The 23,301-nt window shown below is 43.3% G+C and overlaps 1 protein-coding gene across 1 annotated transcript in view; it reads left to right on the top strand.

Annotated features, from left to right (window-relative positions):
- CHN2 (chimerin 2) overlaps window positions 1-23,301 on the top strand; it is a 290,676-nt gene that overhangs the window by 177,881 nt on the left and 89,494 nt on the right. Inside the window, exons 4-6 of the mRNA XM_082692873.1 lie at window positions 6,244-6,275; window positions 10,371-10,484; window positions 12,196-12,481. Of these exons, the coding sequence (XP_082548999.1) occupies window positions 6,244-6,275; window positions 10,371-10,484; window positions 12,196-12,481 (432 nt within the window). The remainder of the gene's footprint in view (window positions 1-6,243; window positions 6,276-10,370; window positions 10,485-12,195; window positions 12,482-23,301) is intronic.

Genomic DNA, 23,301 nt, shown 5'->3' with positions numbered 1-23,301 from the left:
AAAGGCATCAGCATTGGTTGTATATACTCCAAGGAAGCTGAGAATCACGGTCATTCAAGGTGTCTGTGCTGGGTCTGAAGCCCCTTACTATCTCCGTGACCTCAGGCTGGTTATTTAGCAGCTGCCTGCAAAATAATAGCACTCACTTACCTCATAGGGTTGTTGGGGGACTTCAATGAGATACACATGTAAAAGCGTAAAGACAGTTGCTTAGCCCAGGGTAGGCACTGCGTAAATGCTAACCTGTTACCACAATGTTCCCAGCCCTACAGTTCTTTACAGGCATTATCTCATCTGAGCTTTATTAAAATAGTACATTTTTATAACTCTGGTTTTATTGGAAATTGAGGAAAATGAGATGCAAAGCAGTTTAATAACCTACTCAGGGTCACACAGCAATTGAATTGACACCAGGCCTCTGCCTTCAGAGTCTCTGCCTCATTCTGCAAACATGTAATGAGCACAGGCATCCTTTGCTCTCCAAACACTCGCTATCGGAGTATCTGCTGCAATAACTCAACAGAAAGTTTTAGCCAAAATCATTCTCCCGGCTACAAACGTGGTATTAACAAGTTCTCATCTGCTACAATGAGTTTTCCTGTGCACAGCAGCTTCTCAGACTTTCCTGTGCACATGACTCCCCTTCCAAAATGCAGATGCTGCATTTCTAACTAGATCTAAGGTGAGGCCAGTGCTGCTGGTCCTAGGATTACACTATGAGGAGCAGGGATCTAGGAGGCGGAAGGGGACTTCTCGAGTATCTCTGTTGTCCTGATTGACCTGGTTTCGTGTTTAAGCACATTGCACATGATATCCATAATTCTCCCCACTTTTCCCCCGAGGGATTAGCCCTTTGGTATTTGTTGAGGCCAGATACCAGGGAGCACTGCCAATGCGGGTCTAACCTAGATAGTCTATTTTTTTAATAGTACCTGCTCAGTATAGGATAATGAGGTTCCTTTCTATTCTCTTCAGCAGTGGATACACACCAATATACCTGTTAATTACTCCCTTAAGTGTTAAACAATTATGGAATTGGGCTTTAAATATTTTATAGTAGGCAAAAATCCTTATCAGGTTGTTATATAGTTATTGAAAGGCATTTAAGTAATATTTGAGAAATCAGTACTTTTGAATAAATTACTTTTTTCTATTTAAAATAATGGGATATAGGCTCTTTTGTTTGACACGTTTTTAAGAGAGGATCAAATTCAAAGAACTACACTCTTTCTGTGCCAGACCAGAGGCAAAATCCTGGGAATGTCGTGATGATGCAGGCCAAAATTGCTGCTTTGAAAAACTCATAAAGTAGAGAAGAAATGGGCAAGTATGTATTTAAAATATAAAAAGAGCTAAGAGAGCACAGTGAAGAATGGGCCTAATGTAACTGTGTATGTTAATTCTACTTAAATTAAAAATTTAAAAATAAATAATTAAAAAAAAAAAAGACTGGCCTAACTTTTCTTCTTGTGCAGGAAGGCTCTTTCTGGATACCAGAAATAGCTATTAATCATTGAACTGCTCTGTGTCCCAGCCACGGCCAAGCATGTAGCTTGTAACGCATTTACTCATTAAATTATTACAACCACTCAGTGAGGCAGGTGAGCCACTTTTATTATCATACCCATTTTAAAGATGAGAAAAACAAGGAACAGAGATAAGTAATTGCTTATGAATACACAGATTTGGCATCAAAACCAGACAGCCTGAGTCTAGAGCCTGCCCTTCCAACTTGCATGTGATCTGCCCCTATTTTATTAAAAGGGAGCTCAGGATCTTAAAATAAGAACATATGGAAAACAGAAGACATATTGGAGAGAGCGAATTATGGAACCATGAGTAACTCTGTTTGATTGTAGCATAGGATGAATGTGGGCTGATGAGACCCTTAGCAGGAAGCCGTAACATTTGCATTGGCTGTAGATAAGTAGGTACATGGTGTGTGGAGGGCGTGAACAGGACTAGACAGGACTAAAACCATTTTCAGTAGTCACAGTACTGGCAATATATTTGAGGTGTGACTATAAAGTCATAAAATAGATTTTACTTTAACACGTGTTATGTGAGTGTGGTCCCATTCCAATCCATCATCTTGGGAAGTTATGTTTTATTTCTGCTGAGGTCCCATTGCTCAGAGCATGTTGGGAATGTCTCTTGTAAAATATCTTCAGGACAGAACGTAGTGCAGATTTTATTATCTAAGGATTATGCCTCTTTGTTGTCTCATATGTATTTCCTAGTTGGATATGTATTTCCTAGTTCCCTTTTTACTGAATTTGGCTCTGAATAACTTCTTCCTGTTAGCTGCAATAACAGCCACTCTCAACTCAAAAAACAGATATATTGTTTCCATATACTGGTGATTCTGACTTTAGTATGCACTTAAATATTATCTAGGGACTTTATCAAATAACACACCACAGCAGCCCCCTCAGTAATTCTGGTTCAGTTGGTCTGAAGGAAGGAGTAGTAGTAGATTCCTAATCTGTAATCTTTAATAAGTATTCTGAAGTTTCTGTTTTGAATGACCAGACTTTGAGAAAGACAACTGTAGGGGCACCTGGGTGGCTCAGTCTGTTAGGTGGCTGCCTTTGGCTCAGGTCATGATCCCAGGGAGGGACCTGGGATCAAGGCCTGCATTGGGCTCCCCACTCTGCGGGGAGTCTGCTTCTCCTTCTCCCTCTGCTCTTCCCCCCATCCCCATTCATGTTCTCTCTCTTGCTCTCACTCACTCGCTCTAAAATAAATAAATAAAAATTCTTAAATTAAAAGAGAGAGAGAGACAGCTGTAAGGATATTCAAGAAAAAACATGGTAAGCCTTAAGAAAATTCCAAAAGGGGCACCTGGGTGGCTCAGTGGGTTAAAGCCTCTGCCTTCAGCTCAGGTCATGACCTCAGGATCCTGGAATCCAGCCCTGCATTGGGCTCTCTGCTCAGCAGGGAGCCTGCTTCCCCCATCCCCTCTCTGCCTGCCTCTCTGACTACTTGTGATCTCTATATGTCAAATAAATAAATAAGATCTTTTTTAAAAAGTTTCAATTATGAAAAAATAAGAAAGTTCCAAAAGAGAAATTCCAAAATGTTCTGGTCAACACTGGCATCAGTGGCAAGTATGGCCTACCTTGGGGGGAACTGTTCTCCCTTACATGATGCTTATGCAGAATAAAATCTTCAATTATATTATTAAAAAGAATCTGCATGGTTACACCGCATATACCGAATTCACCTGTGCTTCGGGAAGACCCATTTCATGTGTTTGTGCACTGATCATCTGTTTGGTGTTCTTCCGTAAAGAGAGGTATTCCTTTCTGAACCAGATAGATCATCTAAGGATCTAGTATTTTAGGGCTCAGCAATATATCTACAAGTTATTGGGTTGTTTGTTTTGTTTTGTTTTCTTAAAATGATGGGCTTCTTCCAGTTCGTAGAGTTGGAGCACTAAATCCCAAGAGCAAGTATTGCAGATCCCGTTTCTATTAGTCTTCTCCATGGTGACCAGGTTCACCAAAGTGATGGGCTGTCCAACTCCAGCTCTTTTCCTGAGATAATCAGTGGCAGGAATGCTCCAGAACCAACCTTCTTTCATGTTTGGGATTTGTTATGTTTTTGTCCCTTGCTGAATCCATGTGACTCCCTAAGTTAGCCCTCTATTTTTTGATCAAGTTCTTGATTTATTTTAACAAAGAGAATTTTCAGTGAGAATGGGAGAAGAGCTTCTGAGCTGCCTTTCTTTTTATTTGTCAACTGTCTTCTGTCTTGCTCACTGAAGAGAATCTCGTACAACTGGAAACTGAAATTCAGTGCTATGTCTTCTTTAATCAATCCACATTTTACAGGTTGGTCCTGATTCTGCTGGTGGCTGACACAGAGCCATACCCGGGCACAGAGTCAGGCTTTCTCTGGGCATCGCTGGGTCACAGTGTAGAGGTTACCAGTCTGTCTAGTCAGGTCCTTTATTTCTGGGAGCCCTGACACTCAGCTTGTCTGGATCAAGGATCCAATATTAGCTGCCTTGAAAACATATGGATGTTCTATGATTCTTCTAGGGCCATATAACTTAATTTAAGCTCCTGACTGGTTAAAAGCTTAGTGAAGTATGGAGAGAGAGACTATGTTTAGAGCCCTGTGAGCAAAAAGTTTAGGAAAAGAATAGGATTTTGTTTGTTTTTGGTTGCTTTAATCCCAGCCCCTATCTCTCTCACTTTAGCAAGGACGACTATATCATCTTGAACTGTCCTCTAGACAGAATCTTACTTGGTACTCCTCAAGGCACCATAAATACTGACTTTTCTATTTGGGGGCCTATGTTAGATTTCTCAAGTTGGTTTCCTCCTGCTCCAAATTCAGAACACTCCTGAGTGCCTCAGATCTCTCCTCTCCACACCTGTGGGTTTATTGTTTCATTAACGACAACAGGGCTGAAAATGGAGCCCTGAACATCGTAAGCATGCCGCATATTTTTATGATTGATTAATGAACTGAAAGCAATCTGTTGTCTTCTTGGGAGTCAAATTCAACATTCATTAACTACTTACTTGTACGCCAGGAGTTAGTAGTAAGTTCTATCTTCCATGCTGTCCATCTGGGAAGTCAGATGAATTATTCTTCCCTTTCAGGGAGATAAGAGGAGAGAAGCGGGGAATGGGGCTGGGAGCTTCTCCTAGATTTGCAAGTGTGTTTTATGGCTCAGCCAAAAAGATAGAGATAAAGTTGTCTTTATATATAGGTAATCATTTCAAAGAAATAGATTATTGACTTTCAAAGATTGGAGAGCTATCTTACCCATCATTTATTATTTACTTCTACTGACTTTTCTAGTTTAAATTTGTTCTGTGGCATGTTGGTATTGCAGACACATATCTACAGTATCATAAAAGTAAGAAAGAACTTTGAAAGCTAAGAGAATGATATACATGGCAAAATATTCGATTCCTATTAAAAAGCTTACCAGCATGTAGAGTGATGAAACACATCAGATAAAGAGATGTCTTTTACACACTTTGTGCTTCTAGTAATGATACTATTTAGATCTTCCTTTGTAAATGACACTGAGCAGACTTCAAACCTTGAAGATAAAGAGTTATGAATGCCCCCTCTTGGTTCAGTGCTTTTCAAGTGTAAAATGCACAGAAGAGTGAACATATATTCAGATGTGTCTAGATGATGAGTTTTAAGCCAGTGAGGCTTGTCCAAGGCAGGCCTGTGAATATGTTCCTCGACTCCCCCTTTCTGAGCCTTTTCCTCTGCTTCAGGGTTCTTGACCATCCTCTTAGGTCCTCAGCATACTTTGGAGAGTGGAGGGAGCCAGGAAACTGCCCAGTACCTTAAAATTCCACCACTGTGTTTGTGAGTCCTGCTGAGAGAACTGCCCATTTAACTGTGGACAGAAATGACTATAAACGAAATGGCTGCCAGACCCCCATTTACTCTAGTAAATAAACATAAGCTTGCTGCTGTAACCCTCAATGAGAATCCATAACTCAATGGGGGTCCACTATATTCTCAGTGTCCCTGGAGTTAAGTTCGAAGAACAAAAGCTGAGCATGAGAATTCATGTTAATTTCTTACCAATTCTAACACCACGAACACAAAACAAAGTTCTTATGAAAGTAGATTATCATATATATATATGATAAAAATCCAACATGATAATCCCCAAGCTCAAAATGTGATTGAAAAATATTTTCTGGGATGCTTATGATTTTTAGTCAAGTCGTGAATCTTGTCCTCTGTGTCTTGTACCTCTGCTGTCAAGTGAATTTCAGACCATTCACCATTTGTTTAAAAATAAGGATATCGATTTTATCTGGAAAGAGACCAAATGAAACTTGAAATCTGGGTGCATTTCTTATTTTTATTATAAATACATAATGTAACAGTTGGAAGAAGACTGAAATCAGTGCTTAAGTTTTATTCATTTTATTTTTCAGGATGATGTCTTATAATATCTTTATAAATTTCTTAATATTTTCCTTTGTTTCATTTGAAAATTCTTTTATTGGATGATTGGGTTTAGGTGGAGAATGAGCCTCATGATTAGAGAAATACGATGATCCTACATCATCCTATCCAAGACAGAAGCATGTGTTGGCTTACTCTGTGTCTTCATGGATCTCAGATTTGGGGTATTAAAACTGTAATAAAATTACTACAAGGATTAGCTATGTTCATTTGAATAGCGTTTTTATCTCTCTGATTTGAATTCAAATACATTATTAATATTTTTCTCTTTTTTTAATATAGGTGGAGAACAGACCAAAATATTATGGAAGAGAGTATGTATCATGCTATTCTTTGTTTTAATAATGTAATAAGTAGTCATTTTTATGTCATTTAAATATTAAATATTAAAAATCTTCTAATATATAGTCTTCATCAAATATCTATTGTGCAAGTGTTTAATAATAAGGATAAATGCAATCAGACCCCTTTGTATTGAATTTTCTTTTTAAGACTCAGGTGCTTGGCTTCCATGAATGTGGGGGGGACATACTTCCTGCTATAGTTTTCTCCAGTAAAGCGGCCACTGAGCGCCTGGCAAGTATTTGAAACGTAAGGCAGCCTTTTCCATGACTGAGGCTCTGTTAGTATTTTATTTTACTTTCCACCTTGATGCTGTATAAACATTTAGTTTCAAAGATTGTAACCCACGTGGCTGAATTCCTTACTTTCCATACTCAGTAAATGCAATAAGAGGAAGTCACCCCGTTTCCCCGCAATCTCATAAAACCAAAATAATGTTTTCTCTTGAGTTGGATAGATTAGCCAAATTGCCTCAATACCGTAATGATTACTTCCTCTCATTTCCCACTTAATTTCAACTCTTGTTTTGTCTTACTTTCTCAGAAACCTACCGTAAAGCAAATATTCATGCTGTAGAAAGTGTTCTCAGTATCAGGCTGTGGTGGCGTAGCTTACAAAACACAGGCAGAACAACACACACGGGGGTCAGGTGCACATCCCTTCCTTCCCACGTCCAACCTGGAGGGCTGACGAGCCACAGTCTCTTTCAAATCCATGTCCCATGCTCTCCTAGCCAACCCAAACCTTCTTCCTCTATTCCCTTCCCCATCAGAGCCTCATCTTCCTGATGAATGACCCTCTCCTGTGTCCCAGCCCAGCAGTGACTTCCTAATGGCCATGGCTGCATTTCTGAACTTTGCTTTCTAGCCTTGGGAATTCAGCCAGGACCCTGGAATACATTCTGCCCCGGAGCGCCGGCCCCTGCTCTCGGCCATCCCCATGTCCCTAACTTCTAACCTCGCTAGTTAGGATGCTTTTTCCTTCAGTGTCCTCATTGGAATTTCTGCTCACAGAGAACACAATTAATAAAGAAAAAGTGAAAGGGAAGCCTTCCAAATGGGACACTTTTGCACGTGATTTCCAAAAGGAACTGTATTGTGCATTTTCTTTGCTGCATCAAAATTTTGTTGAATGACCTTTTAGTTATCATTTTCCAACCCCCAGTCCATACAAACTACATAGTGAGAGGACAGCAAAGGAACATTTTCTTAACCACAGAAAAAGGACCATTTTGCATTAGAGGGAAATTAGCTTAAAAACTTCAGATTCTGTGTTTCTTTTTCTTTTTTTTTAAGAAATAAAAGGCTTTTTGTTCCATTTGAAAAAGAATAAATGCTCTCTTCAGGAAACATAAATGAATTTTTTTTTTCTCCTAGTAGGATTCACAAGAAACTGTTGACAATGGATACCTTTAGGGGAAGAGAGTTTTTACTCTCATGTTTACATTTTTACCTCTTATGTGCCTTTTAACTTTTTAATTTTCCCACTGTGCATCGGTATTACTTTTTTTCTTACAATGTGATAAATTAATACCTGCTAATTGGGGAAAATTAGAAAATATATAGGTAGAGAAGGTGGAGAACATCCTCAGCTCACCATGAAAAAAATCATTGCTAACTTTCCCCTGTCCTCTCATCCCTTCCGGTGTTTTTCAATGCATCCTTTCTTTCTACAAAAAGGGGATCATAAGATATATATATCACAGATAGTTTTAAACCCATGCATAAAGGGGGTGATGAGCTGCGAGCTAGATTCACAGAACTGTAATTTTCTTCTTTTGAACAATTGAGTTCAACTTGGTTCTTGACGCTTTATGCCTGCTGCTGGCTATCAGCTATACCGTGTTGAGGGAATTAGGCTGAGCTGTTTTCAGGGTACCTGCCTTTTTGGGGTGTCTTTCCCCCGCAACAGTGACCTGAGGCAAGGGCGTCATGTCCCTGGGTCCTTCACTGCGTGTGCCTCTGTCCTGCTGTGGTCATCCCCTCCCTTGCCCTGGCCCACGGTCAGCTTGTGTCCTGGACAGCACCCTCCTCAAACCTCTCGTGGCACCGGCTCTGACTCCAGTGTGGGTAACTTTCCAATGCCTGGTGCCCCTTCTGCCTCCTACCATGTCCCTGTCACCACACACACACGCATGCGCGCGCACACACACACATATACACACACACATTCTCTCTCACACATACTCATACACACGCACACACACACAGCACACATTTCTCTCTCATGCACACACACTCTCTCACACATGCTCCCTCTCATACACACTCATACAAATGCTCTGTCTCTCTCATACACACAGACTCATACATACACAAACTCTCTCTGTCTCATAAACACACTCACACACATGCTTCCTCTTACACACACTCATACACATGCTCTGTCTCATAAACACACTCACACACATCCTCTCCCCACACACGTCCCCCGGCCCGGTGCCTGCGAGGCTCCCTCAGGTCTCTCTGCCCAGGCCGTCAGTCCAGCCCAGCTCGTACTGCGTAGGAGGTGTTCCCACAGGTTCCCGGGGTTCAGTGGCTACACATCCAGACAAAGCCCCAAACATGTCTGCTCTGGCTCCAGGATCCCCATACATTCATCTGGGATCCATCAGTTCCACTCCTGAGTCTGAGCTCTGCCCCATTTCCTCCCAGTACCCCTCCTGCAAGAACTGGGGACCCCGATCTCTTTTGGGGGCAAATAGGTTGCCTTGTGTGCCACATCTGTCCTCACTGCAGAAAAGTGCTGCTCCAAGGTCCCCACGTGTTGGCTCTTGAGATTTAAAACCAAAATTTGGAAAGCAGAAAACCTCCTTCTCTCACCCTATCATGGCGTTAGACTTGTGAGAATTGATTGTGGAACTCAAAGCTGCAGCTTCTTCTTGCCTCTCTCCCCTAGGACAAAAGCTTCAGTTTATAAGGTCTACTTGTTAAGAGGGATGGAAAGGAATTAGGAAATAAATATGCAATAGCTGTTTTTCCCCTAAGCTATTATCATACTACATTTGTCCTCACTTCATTTTCACATTCCTGGGGGAGAAGTCCAAAATTTGTCTAGCCAACTCCCACCCTCTCGCCTCCTTTCCAGGAAGATGAAGGGATTCTTTGTCCAGAAAACTTCTTCTCTGGTTATTCCCCCAAAGATCTTCAAGCGTGGGTAATCCTGGGAAGAGGGTGTTGTCCCCTCTCCCAGAAACCTTGGGTCCCACAGCAGTGGCCTCACACCTCACCCCAGCTCCGCCACTTTCCCCACCAATCCAAACATGGATTGATCAAATCTCTCACAAGTTGTGGTAGGGGAAGAGCTGTCTTTGCTTCAAGACAACAGAGAAGGTTCCCCAGGAATCACTGTCCACTCCGTAGGCCTCCAGAGTGAAGCAGTCATGGGCAAGCCTGCGTTCTTCCCACATATGCCGTGTGCTGTGTTTTCTACATACCTGTGTATTATTTTTAAAATTGCAGAAAAAAATAATAAATGTGATCTTTAAAAAAGAACAATAGATACATTTTTTTTTTTCAAACATATCCCTAAGCGATTGCTCTCAACATTAAAAGGAACGGAAGAGTGTTGATTATAGTTGACTATTGTTTCCAGAGAATGAGCCTCTGAAATTAACAACACCCTGTACCTGAAGAAAGCATGTTGATAATCAATAGTGTTCATTAGCAATCCGGATACATAGTTTCTCTGTTTGAGCTGAGAGCTAAATTGGTAATTGCTCTTTTGTTATTCCCCATGGTTAAAGAAGGAGCCATAATCTGACCTTTTGTTTTGACTTTCGCTTTCAACTTGAGACCAAAGACAAGAGCAAAAGGCCAGCTAGACTTGGTCTCCGCCTGGTCTCCAGGTGTTCTTTTTCTTTTGCCTACCTGAACACTTCTCATATGTTTGGGTGCTTGCTGAGAAACGGTTCCAACTGCATCTTTAAGATATATGGTAGCTACTCCCCTCTTCATCCCAGTGGGGTACAGTCAGCTCTGGGTGGCCCCGCCATCTTTGTTAGCCTAGCTCTTCGTGGTGTGTACTTTGTGGTGTGCTGAGAACAAAAATGGTCTGTCTCTCCTCAGGTTTCATGGGATCATCTCCCGGGAGCAGGCAGATGAGCTTCTCGGAGGCGTGGAGGGTGCCTACATTCTCAGAGAAAGCCAACGCCAGCCAGGATGCTACACGTTAGCTCTAAGGTGAACTTGATTCCATCCATTGTTGCTACTGCTCTATAAGTGGCCTTACTTAACTTTTTTCGCATGTTTTGATTGCCGTAAAATATATGTAACATGAAATTTACCATCTTAACCATTTTTAAGTGTGCAGTTCAGTGGCATTAAATACACTGGCAATGCTGGGCATCCATCTTCACTGGGGCTTGGCAGGATTTTTTTGTCATCCCAACCAGAAACTCTGTACTCATTATCCAGTCCCTCCCCATTTCCCCCTACTTATTTTTTTATTTTTGCTTTGTTTACAGAGTACCACTAGCATATTAGAGGTTTATACACTTCCTAGGCCATCGATATTATCAATAGGATGGACACTGAGGCTCTTTTTATGCACATACAGTAAACTGGAGAATTATCTGGAAAGTTAATGCTCCTATAGTCACTTCTGCCTACATCTGAGCCAGCTGAGGAGCAATGCCTCGGCCTCACTTAGTTCCTGGGAGCCCTTGTCAAAAGTCTTCACCTCACATTGCATATGTATGCCTTCGACTGATGTGGAGTTTGTCCATGGAGTCTCCCGGGGTTCAACATTGACCCAAGGGTCACGCTGACTCCCAACAGCAGTCGTGGCACTCCAAGCCAGCAAGCCATCGGAGCAGAGTCCTCATGAGTCTTTTATCACAAAATCCCAAGAATGGAAATCACAGCACCAGAAAAGCATTGCATTTTCTGCATTTTCCTAAACTTGATCAAATATTTGGTGCCATTTGATCTTTATTGTAGTCCCATAAGGTTTGGGGAGAGCTTCCAATCCCAGAATCAAAGTGTCTTCTGAAAGTTCGTGTATGAACTCTTTGGAATTAGAAAGACCTTTTTCCATAGAAAGAATAATATTAATGGAAACATTTCCCAGGCAAGCCTGCAATGGCATATTCCATGTGTCATCTCAATACTGTGGCTGTAGAAGGCTGCTTCCCAAGTTGCACCCAGGGATGGTTTGAACACATCTTAGATGATGTCATTATAAGGAAGTACTTTAAAAGTTAGTAAGCACTCGAGGTATGCAAAGTCTTTTCCTATCCCCCCAGCCCTCCAGCAGCAGGCGCAGGCCATCCCAGTGGGGAACCAAGCAAAGGCTGTGAAATACAGGACCAAGGCCAAGAGGGTGCGGCCAGTCTAAAGGGGGAGGCCCTTATAGATTGGATCCCTGGGAACCTGGTGGCTGCAGCCACAGAAGGGAGCTTTGCCCAGCTCCCCTCATCTCCTTTCTGTGGTAGCCATGAGGTGCTCCACTGGTGGCGGTCAAAGATGTCATAATAAGAGGACGTCTGGGCAAGTGATGGTAGCTTCCCCTACAGAGGCAACTGGCAGGTAGAGGGAGTAGTTTTCATCAAGGGAATTTAAAAGTAAAGTATTTGTAAACCAGGCTCTACCCTCTCACCTTTACAAATGAGAATGATAAGGACTCAGCAGCCTTACTGATTTCTAGGATTCCTGCCTCTCTCCAGGGGTACCTGATTTCTCCAGATCTCAGCTTTCTTAGCCATAAAACAAGGATAATTATTCCACCTGTCTCAAACTGTCTATGATAATTAAATACAGGGAGGGTAAAATCATCCCAGGTGCCTAGTTCAGTGTCTGGCATACAATATGAACTCAAAAAGTGTCACCTACTACCTTTCTTCCATGTTCTTACTTTTAACACTGTTGTGATTTCTCCTTCTCTTGGCGGCAGGTTTGGAAACCAGACTTTAAACTACAGGCTCTTCTATGATGGAAAACACTTTGTGGGCGAGAAGAGGTTTGAATCGATTCACGATCTGGTCACAGATGGCTTGATAACACTGTACATAGAAACAAAAGCTTCTGAATACATTTCCAAAATGACAACAAACCCCATTTATGAACACATTGGATATGCCACTCTACTCAGAGAAAAAGTATCCAGGAGGCTGAGCAGGTCGAAAAATGAATCAAGAAAAACAAGCGTTACAAATGAAGAACACACAACAGTTGAAAAGGTAAGCTACACGCTTGACAGAAATGGTCTCTGCTTTTCATTTACGCTGAATAACTGCTTGGTTAAGTATGTATGTGATTGGCCAGAATGTTGGAAGAGACCCACCCACTCCCAAAGGAATCTAGAATATTCTGCTAGGAGGGATCTTAGAAATCTTCCAGCTTGGGCGCCTGGGTGGCTCAGTGGGTTAAGCTGCTGCCTTCAGCTCAGGTCATGATCTCAGGGTCCTAGGATCGAGTCCCGCATCGGGCTCTCTGCTCGGCAGGGAGCCTGCTTCCCTCTCTCTCTCTGCCTGCCTCTCCATCTACTTTTGATTTCTCTCTGTCAAATAAATAAATAAAATCTTTAAAAAAAATAAAAAAATAAAAATAAAAAAATAAAGAAATCTTCCAGCTCAACTGAGGCCTGGAAGTGTGAATTGATTTGCTCAAACTCATAGAGTCAGGTTAGGGCTTCACACATGATTATTTGTGGGTTTATTTGGAGTTTGAGAAAAAAACACTTCATTAATGTTTTATGATGAAAATAGTCCTTGGTTTTAATTCCATCTGAGGCCTTACCGGCCGTCTCTGGGTCCACCTAGCTATGCAAGTACACGGCTTTTGTCTCTGCTCCTCTTAGGACTGAGTGACCACGTGTGGAGCACAGTCAGCCTTCATGAACGGGGTCTTACCTAGATAGCAGCTTTTACTGACAGATACGGGAACTTTATCGGGGAGAATGGCTCGCTCTGGGAGGCTTAAAAGATGGGCTCTCCTTTGCCTCACTGAGGATTAGAAACTCCTAAGTGGGCAGTGTTCAGGCTGCATGGGTGGTGGCCGGATGCAGTGGGGGAGACCTGATTTTCCTCTCCAGTAAGTTGCTGTTTATTGGAAAGCACCACCACAGTTTGCTAGCAGATTCTTTGGATGTGCCCCTTTAGGAACCATCTGCTTTGCCTGGTCCTATGTGTTTTCCTCTGAAAGAAAGTGACAGCCAGTCCTACCGGCCAGCCCCCACTGAGCCCAATGTTGAAGGCAAGCTTAGACCTGGGACAGATAAATGGGGGGGGGGGGTTGCAGAATGGTGGGCAATGCTCCTTCTGGTGATCACTAATCCTTAATTCAACCGGAACAGTGCCCCCATCCTCCCCTGTTGTCCAGTGTGAGCATAAAGCAAAGGAACCTCAGGTTGGCTCCCTTGGCTTTGGGACAGGGACACGCCAGAAATCACTGGAATAAGGAGGAGGGCAGACGCAAGCAGCGCAGTTCTGTTGGCAGAGATGGGCTTGATCTTAATTGATTTGCTGATTGGATTTTAGAGCCTAGGAGAACCTTCCCGAAAATCACCTCAGCTGAGCAGCTGGCCCATGAAAAAATTATTTGCCATTTTCTCTTTTATAACTCCAGTGTCTCCAGGGCACCTGTCATTCTTTTACAAATAATTGATTTGGGAAATGGTGGGTTTTCTGATTGTTTACATTTTACCAAGAGGGAGGGAGGGGGCATGATCTCCAACTTTCAGAATTTGTTCCTGTCTAGGCAAAAGCCATTCCTTAGTCTGTTTGTAAAATCTGTTCAAAAGTAACTTAGAATAGAAAATCTGGAAGCTGACCTTCCCAGCCATGACAAATCAGAAGATGAATTGTAAAATAAATCTCTGAAGCAGTGTTTGTATTTCTGAGTCAGAGAATAATGCCACCCAAAAGGCAACCTGTAACAACGGCAGGCAACACACTAGAACATTTCCAGAAAGAGAGGCAAGTCAAAAGAGTACCTCTTATATGTCTGGGATGAGAGTTTAGATTCTGGGTACTGAACTGATATTTCTAGAGCCTTGTCCTTCGCCAAAAGGGAAGTCTGACTGCAAAAAACTGGTATTTCTAGATGATATTCCCATAAGGAAACTTGCAGGACAAAAACATGCCCTTTGTTGTAGATCGTTTTGAATGTAGTTATTAAAAATTAAAATTTGGCGGAAATTAACAATCAGATTAATAATCACTTTAGGTGAGCTTCCCAGGACACTTTTACCTTTCTAGGAAAAGGTAAATAAAAAAACATTGATAGAAGTCCACACTCCGGGAAGGATTTGATGGACAGGTGTTGGTGGTGTGGATTTTCTAGGACACTAATGATGCAATGTTTGGCTTTCCTGGGGGACATTCTGAACGCTAGGTCTAGTCATTTGCTGGAGGTCGCTCATTTTGTCAGCGAGTTTGTTAAGTAACTTGGTACAAATCCATCTCTTCCTCTCTGACCTGTGTTGACAAGTAGAATTATTAAAAGTCTCAGTCTTGCCAGAAATTCTATTTCCCTGAAGGGCAGGTCAGTGGACTGTTGCCATGGCGGCAGAAACTAGAAAAAAGGTAGCAGAAACTTGAATGGATTGACTGAGAAGTGCCCAAGGGCACCTGTCTGATTCGATAATGGCGCATCGTGGAGGTTTTAATGAGTGAAATGGGTAGATTTCCTAATAATTCTCAATCCAGACAGCCTGGCATTTCATTTTCCAAACTACTTAAACTTTGTTCGCCCATTTATTTTATTGATCATTTTCAAATGAATCCAGAGAGACGGTAGTACCTGAAAATCCCAGAATATTATCAGTGTTAATTGGCATAAAGATATTACCTACCCCATCAGATCTGAGTGGTTTCCAGATTTATCTCCTGTCGAGGTGGTTAGCAGTGAACTTGATTTTAATAACTGTAGATGAGGAAGGGAGGTGGGGAGGGTACCAAAAAAAAAAAAAAAAGTTGGGGTAGTTAGCCAATAGCAACCTTTTTCTTTTCTGATTCTTCAATTGATTTTTAAAACTTTATGATACATAAGGGCCACCCATTTGGGTGCATTTAATTAAAATGGTCATGCCCTGTGTAATTTCTCTTTTTGGAACTTATTTCAGAATTGATCCCATAGATGGATTATCTACTGACCTCCAAAACCAGCATCTGAGCAGTAGGATTTAGCATTGCTTCAGGCATTTATAATTTACAGAATTCGCATGTGTGAGGTAATTCCCCATTTTTTCTTCAGAGCAACTTTGCCAGGTCTATAGAGCAGGAATCATTGTCCCCAGTTCACTGTGGCAGAGTAAGGAACCAAACCCAGGTTTCTGAGCCCCGGGTTCAGACCTTCCTAAACCTACAGATCTGAGAGGCCCCATTCTGTTCTCATAGCCCTTACTGCTTTGAGCAAACACCCCTGGTTCTCCCCACACTCAGTCAGTTGTTGCTAAGAATCACTCAATATTTCCATCATCTGTTTTTTTAAAAACACCGCTATTACTAGCTGTACTAACTAAGCTTTCTTAGGAAGGATACTCTGCTGAATCAGACATATATGACAGTAGTGTTTTCCATGGCACAGGTTTATTCGATAAATTCGGCTTCCCTGTAATTAAACTGCATTTACGTTTTACTAGAGAAAAACCATCCATATCCTTGCTATAGGGAAAACAGAGTTTAGAATATATCTTACCAGTTCATTCATTTCACTATTTTTTCTAACAGCAAAAATTAGAAAATAGCCTAAAATACCCACGGTTTGGTTGGAGGCTGTTTCAATGAATTAGGGCGCACCCAAGTGAAGGCATACCATGCAACCACAGAAAAGAATAAGAATCCCCGTCCGCACTGATATGGGAATGATTATCCAGAGTCATTAAATGCCAAAAACAACTTACAATATAATGTGTATTTGTGGTTTCATTTGTGTGAACCAGAAGAAAAACATTTTTGCGTATGTTTTTTCCGCAAAATCATAAGCTGTCCCTTGAAGTTTACAAGAGCTAGTAGTATCACTGGTTGCCTGGCGAGTGGGTTGGGGGTGGGGGAGATTATCTGGGAAATAAGGGTGGGGACCAGATTCTTCCCTGCTATTTCATACTGTTTGAATTTTGAACCACAGTAACTGCGGCATTCTATTCAAAAAATTACACAAGAAAAAAAAGAATGCGTTAGGTTTTAAATTCACATATGCCAGAGCAAACCCTGAGTAAAACCTCTTCTGTGCTCAAGGCATCACGCACACACATATAGAGAGGAAGCAAGCAGGTCCTGCCTCTGGGTTCAGGCTGGTTTTCCCACCTCTTTGCATGGGTCCCCCTCCCCATCCTGATAGCTCCTCTTTCCCTTCATCTCTCCCTTGGATGCCTAGCAAAGAGTCTGTGTGTAGCAGACTTTAAGGCTGGGACCAGAAAAGGGTAAAGGACCAAAATCACCACGTGAAGACTTTGATGTGACTATCCCTGGAAATGGTTGGCTGTCACTTCCTCACTGGCACTGCTCCGCTGGGAGCCTGCCCAGCCCTCCCCACATTTTCCATGCCCCTCCCCCCACCCCATCTCTGCTTTCTTAAGCTGTGAAGACCAGCTTCCAGATTCCTCTTGCTCTCCTTCAGCGCCAGGGAAGCCCTCTTTGATTTCTGCTTGTCTTCCTGTGAACCCAGGAGAGTGACCTTTTCCTGATTAAAGGACTCTGCGCCTGGTTAGGACGTCTTCCTCTACAGATGAGCTGTTTCAGACAGGAGCACTCTCTCCTCGACCTCAATCCACCTTTTTCTTTCCCTTTTGAAATAATTATCTTCTTCACATCCAGAGTGAGCCTCTCATTGTTTATTTTGTTGTTTCAACACTAAGAACCAGGTAGCCTGCCAGAGATCTTGGCCCAGCAAGGACGTTACATTTTCCGACCCTGCCCTGGAGCAGGAGGTCATAGCTACACCAGGGAACAGATCTCCAGGTGTCACTGACAGAAGCCTCACAAGTCAGTTGAGCTAAGACTGAATGGCTCTCCCCTCCAGTCTCACAGTGGTACCTAAGTGTTGAAAGGCCCTTCATGACTTTTTGTTCATCGGAGAGTTGCTCTTGCTTTTGTTGTTTTCATCTTAGAAACGTGATTTTCTTTGTCTGTGGGACAAAATCCAAATTCCTCTACAGGATGTTTATAGCTTGTCTGAGCCTGGAAGCAGAGCCTGAGACAAGGGTTTGGTACATGGGTAATTTTTGAAGGCATTCTAACGAGTAGGAAGGAGAGGTCTGGAGAAGGAAACAGATGAGAAGAGAACCCAGTAAGAATGGATGTTATTGAGTTGGGCATCTTCTGAGAAGCCATGCAGAATTGCTCCTAAGAGGAACTGTGTGTCTGTGGGGGGAGGGCACTGTTTATCTACCACTTCCTTTCTTCTATCCTCTATTGGGTAAGGGGTGCTTGTGAGCTGTTAAGTCCCTCACACACCAGACTGTACATGTGGAGAGCCAGGTGGATGCCCATGGGCATCCCCAACAGTCCTATCAGAGAAGCCCTAGACAGAAAGTAAGAGGTGCACAGTGAGGACAGTTGCTAAGGGGCTGCCTTGTCAGAAGGCAAGATCGGCAGCAATCCCTGGGGTAGACAGTTGTGAAGGACAGTAAAAAAAAAAAAAAACGAATGGAAATGCCCACTACGGCCAGGGCCTGCCTCTCTGAGCCTGTCTCCCCCTTGCTGGCCTCCCTTATAGGCCTGCCCTCCGCAGATATTCCTGTGCTCTCACTTCCCCTCCCCCAGGCCTGTGTCTGTTGGCTCCTGTCCATCCTTTAGCGTCCCGCACAGCCTCTCTGGTAAAACCTACTGGGGCTCACCCTCCTTCACACACTCTCAAGGAATCTCCCACCACAAAACCACCCCCAGGCTTTGCACATAATCTCCATGATAATTTAACATGCTGTATCCTCAGGAGGAGATGAGACCAGTGGTTCTCAAAGTAGGGCCCTCAGGGACCAGCAGCATCGACAGCACCCAGGAGACTGATGAGAAGCACCCCCACTCAGGCTCACCCAGCACTGCTGAGTAAGGGACCTTTGGGGGATGGGGGGACACCTCAGTCTGCGTGTGAGGGAGCCCTAGGGGGCTCCATCATGCACCCACTGTTTGGATGCCTCTCCTCCCCAAGCAGTCGACCTGTCCGAGGCCCAGGTCACCCTGCAGTTCACTCCCCTGCTCTAAATCCTGGCCCACGTAGTGCTCAGCAGAGGACACACCACCCATTGAACAGCAGATGGCTCACGTTAAAATGGAGCAGACCGCATCACACTCACCCCGAGGAACACGCATGTCAAACACACCAAGATGTGTGGGTATCACACATCCCCCCTCTCCTCGCCCTTCCTCTGGCCAGCTCCTTCCTCCCTGGGCTAATTTCACTCTTGGAGTGGCAAGAGCAGCGCCTGGAGGAGGAGGGTCTTAGAGACCATTTTGTGCGGCCCCTTTGTTTTACACCACAGGAAGCTGAGGCACCCAGCTCATTAGTCTTGGCGTATTTCAAAGACACCCAAAGGTCATGAAGGCTTGGATAGGCCAAAAAAAAAAAAAAAAAAAAAAAAAAAAGGCTTTAAAGTACCCTACAACTTAGAAGTTCTCTTAAAGTTACACTCTTTGAGGAACACAAGTTATACCTCAGGACTTCTATGTGAATGACTGAAAAGTGGAAAATAAACTATGATTATAGTTAGTCTAGAAGGTATCTCAGCAATCAGAATCCAGCAGGAAATGGAAGACATGTTTGCTGGGATTTTAAAGAGAATTTGATTAATAAGGGATTTATCCCAGGGCCTGGCAATGGCAAGAAGTGTTTAGTTACCTCCCCAGGGCTGAAGGGACCTGCAGAAGGTGCTGGGTTACTGGTGTCTGATGAGAGCTGGAATGGAGTCTTCCTTAAGAGGGGGGCTTCCACAAGTAAAGGGCTCCCACAGAAGCGGGTGCTTGCCCAAAAGGGGGCTTACGTGATAAGAGGGTTCCCACAGAAGGGGCATTCCCACAGGAGGGGAACTCCCATAGGAAGGGGCTTCCACACAGAAGGGAGCTCCCATGGGACGGGGGCTTGCACAGAAGAGAGATTCACATAGTGGAGGGCTGCACAGGAAGGACTCCCACAGTCAGTCAAGGGTATAGCCGTGCAGCCACTGACCTGCGATACTACCAAAAGGGAGAGATGGGGAGGCAGTAACCCAACTTCTCTGTCCTCTAGCCTTTGATCTCCTGCCTATACCTTCCATTGCAAAAACTCAACCAGAAACCAGGGAGTGAAAGAGCTGGGGATACAGACCACATGAGTCAGTCTTCCCACCATCAGTAAAAGCAGGGCAGAGAATGAATTGAGGGAAGGTAGTAGAATGTGGCAGAGAAGAACCAACGCAAGGAGTGAATGCAGACCAATTGCATTGGTCACTATGTTAGCACCATTCTAATTACTACATAAAGTTCAAGATCAGATGCTGTAATTGGCATTAATGCAAGATAACGAGGTAGCCCCTTTTCCTGGATGGGCTCCTCAACTATGCCATTATGGGAAGGATCTTGGTTCTGGGCTCATAAAACTTCACCAAGCAGAGGGGCTGCTTTCATTTGCCAAGGTAAGAGCCTGAATTGTTAATGTAGAAAACATCAAGGAACCGAGAACAATCTGCTCATATTTCCAGGGTCTGGAAAACCTGTAGATTTGCCCCAACAGGAGGTCCCTTGGAAATAATCTGTAACTGACATAACCAATCTTTTTTCAGCAGTCAAGGATAAATGGAGATGAGCATGACTTAGCTAGTAAAAGTGACAGGCACAGTAATGACTCTTCCTACCTTGCATACACAGAGTCATAAAAAGGAATGGCATATAATGTTATAAGAATGGATTTGAACTTAGATTACATTTGCTCATGAAAACAGGTTTTAAGGAGCCTTATTTTCCATCAGAATCCCCTAATGGGGTGGGATTTATCTTGCAGTCTGAAAAATAGTTGATTTTGCTAGGTGAGTCGTTCTCAAACCAGCTGCAACTTAGAATCACCCTGGGATCTTAAAAAAATTAAAAAACAAAAAACAAAAAACAAAAACCCCATCTTTGGCCTCTCCTGACTTCTTCTTCTTCTTTTTTTTAAGATTTTATTTATTTATTTGACAGAGATCACAAGTAGGCAGAGAGGCAGGCAGAGAGAAAGGAAGGGAAGCAGGCTCCCTGCTGAGCAAAGAGCCGGATGTATGCGGGGCTCAATCCCAGGACCCTGGGATCATGACCTGAACCAAACGTAGAGGCTTAACCGACTGAGCCACCCAGGCACCCCTCTCCTGACTTCTTAAATCAAGGCCTCCTGCCAGTGATATTCAGGCATCTCTATTTTTAAGGTCCCCCAGGTGATCCTAAAGTTCTCATCCCGTGGTAAGATGAAATGTGAGACAGGAATTAAAGGTTACCAGGTACTTGGAGCATTTTCTTAGTGATAACCTGTACCACCTGCTCTCATGCCCCTCCTAGGCCCTAATTTAGATGTTGCGATTCATTCTTTACCTTGACCCGCACTAGAAAGTCCTCCATGAGAACATTTGTTAAGGTGGCAAACTCCGGTGGATCAGAGGTTTGCTTTGCTACTTTTTTCCTGGTTTTTTTTCGATATCATTAGACGAGAAAAATCAGCTGGAATAAGATTAAAAGAATTAAATGAAGGGACAGGGTAAAATCAATGCTTCTTCTTTATAGGACAAATACTGGTAGTTTTTTAATGGCAAAGTTTGTAGGACTATGATTCTCAACCTTGGCTGCCCACTACAATTTATTGGGGTGTTTTCAAAAATACCAATGCCTGGGCCACACCCCCAGAAAATCAGATTTAACTACTGGCATAAGGCCCCGCGTCTGGATTTTAGATGCTCCAGGTGATTCTGATCTGCCGCCAAAGCTGAGAACCCTTTGCTTTAGAAAAATAACTAAATCCACTGAATGTATCTTTTATCAGAAAGCTTCTCCTTCTGCCAGTCTCGCATTATCAGTGATCTCAAAATAGAAATTTACAGAAACAAAAAGGAGAGTTATCCTAATATAGTCAGTATTTGTCAGAATAAGGTGCACCAAACCCTCTTTATTCATCCCCACCTAAATCTAGAAAATGGTTGGAGATGCAGCCCTTGCTAAAGTATTTTTATGTAAGCAGTGCCATCTAGTGGCTAAGAGGAGAATTACCTGCTCGTGACCATCTTGAAGGACCACACTAACCAGATGTGGGAGTAATGAACAAGAACACATTTTCAGCAATGAATCCACTGAATCATTCCCACTTCCTCGGGTTTTATAGCACAGATCAGGCTATGCAATGGCCAGTGTCTGTCCTTTATGTAATGCGTGCTCATTCTCTGTGTAAGCAGATGGGCAGCTCTGCTAGCTTGAGACACTGAGATGTAGAAATGGTCCCAGTGATGGTGATTTTTTAAAAAAATAGACCAAAACTTAACGAATGGTAGTTTCTTAAAGGCTAATTGCAAAGTCTATCCGTGGACAGGACAATGAGTAAAAATAGTTTGACCACACGGACCATCTGATAGTCTCTTGAGGTCCCTCACACTTTGAGAACTACTTCTGCTGGCAGAATTCTGGTGTATGAAAAGCACACCTTTTAGGGAAGTTTATATTTGGATGTCTCTAGGCCAGTGTTTGTGGGAGTCAGTATGCCGTTTTCATCACCTTTGACTGTGGGCAGTAAATGAGGCTGTCCCCTAGGACCGCTGTCCACCTTCCGTTACTTCAGTCTTTGCCCTCGCTGTGACCTCAGAGCTCCTCCCATTGGCTTTCACTGGGGTGGGCAGCAAAACTGACCCTGGGCCTGTGTCATTCGAAGGCACTCTCCGGGTAATTCTGATGTGCTGTCCCAATAAAGAGCCATGGACCCAGTCTTATTCTCTTCCCTGCAGAGATGAGAAATGAGCCCAAAGCTCGAGGTGACACAGTGGCAATGAATGCTGGTGGGATAAGACACAACTTTAGGGAATCCCACTACTTTCCTTCTCTTGCAGTGCTTCTGCTTCTGCCACCTTTCCGTCTCTCTAATCAAGATTTAGCAGTCTCCTCACCTACACCCCCTTGGTGAGTTGCTCTCATCTGTGCCACCTAGAACCTATGACTTCTCTTTGGGAAACCGCACCCAGAGCCAGCTCCCCGCCCACTCTCAAGTTCTGTGCTTCTGGTGCCATCAGACCTAGTCCCTAGCCCAGAGGTGGGCTTGTCATTCAAGGCTGCTCTGAGGGGTCCCATTTCCCTGGCTACTGGGGTAGGTTCAAGAGTGGACATGTGATCAAGTCAGAGCCACTGAAACGACTAGACTTTCACTGTGAGTTTCAGAAAGAAGGTCGAATGTGCTTTTTTTCCTGTTAGTTGGATTCAGCAGGAAGTAGAGTCTGAGTGGCTGAAGTCTTCCCTCTGATGCTGAGAAAACAGCTGGAAAGGAAGAGACACGGAGTCCTCAGAACTTGGTCTGTGCCTCTACCAGAGCTGCCCCCAGAGCCTGCCACCCTCTGCTGGGTATTTTAGTCATGTCCGTTGTATGAGCTTCTTAGCTGTGGGGATGGGAATGTTTGGGTTGAGGTTAAATGTCTACTGTCTTTATAGCCAGAAGAACTCTAACTCCTACACCCTCCTCGGGGTCCCCCACACTCTTCTATCCTGCACTGACTGCCCACCTTATTATGAAAGTGAAAGCTTCAGTCTTCAAATTCAGGCCCATTTTAATTCTAACCAGACAATCCACACTATTCTTCTTTAACATGATGGTGTTACATTGGAAAAGGGAACTAGGTCTAGTGTTGACTGAAATGAGTAGGAATGTAGTACCTGGATTACCAGGTGGACATGGGAAATAACCCCATAACCCAAAACCCTTCTCTTGTCTCCTGGCTCTGTGGTAAGTGTATCTGTTGACTTCTTCATAATTATCTGCATCTAAATAAGATTAAGGCAAATTGTTAAAGAGTTCTAGTGAATTCTCATAAACTGGATTTTTATCTATTCATGATTCAGCCATGAAGTTCGTGTGTATGTGTGTGAAT

Source organism: Mustela nivalis (assembly GCF_964662115.1).
Source record: "Mustela nivalis genome assembly, chromosome: 12".
In the NCBI taxonomy this organism is placed as follows: domain Eukaryota; kingdom Metazoa; phylum Chordata; class Mammalia; order Carnivora; family Mustelidae; genus Mustela; species Mustela nivalis.
This window is presented reverse-complemented; position numbering and strand designations above follow the sequence as displayed.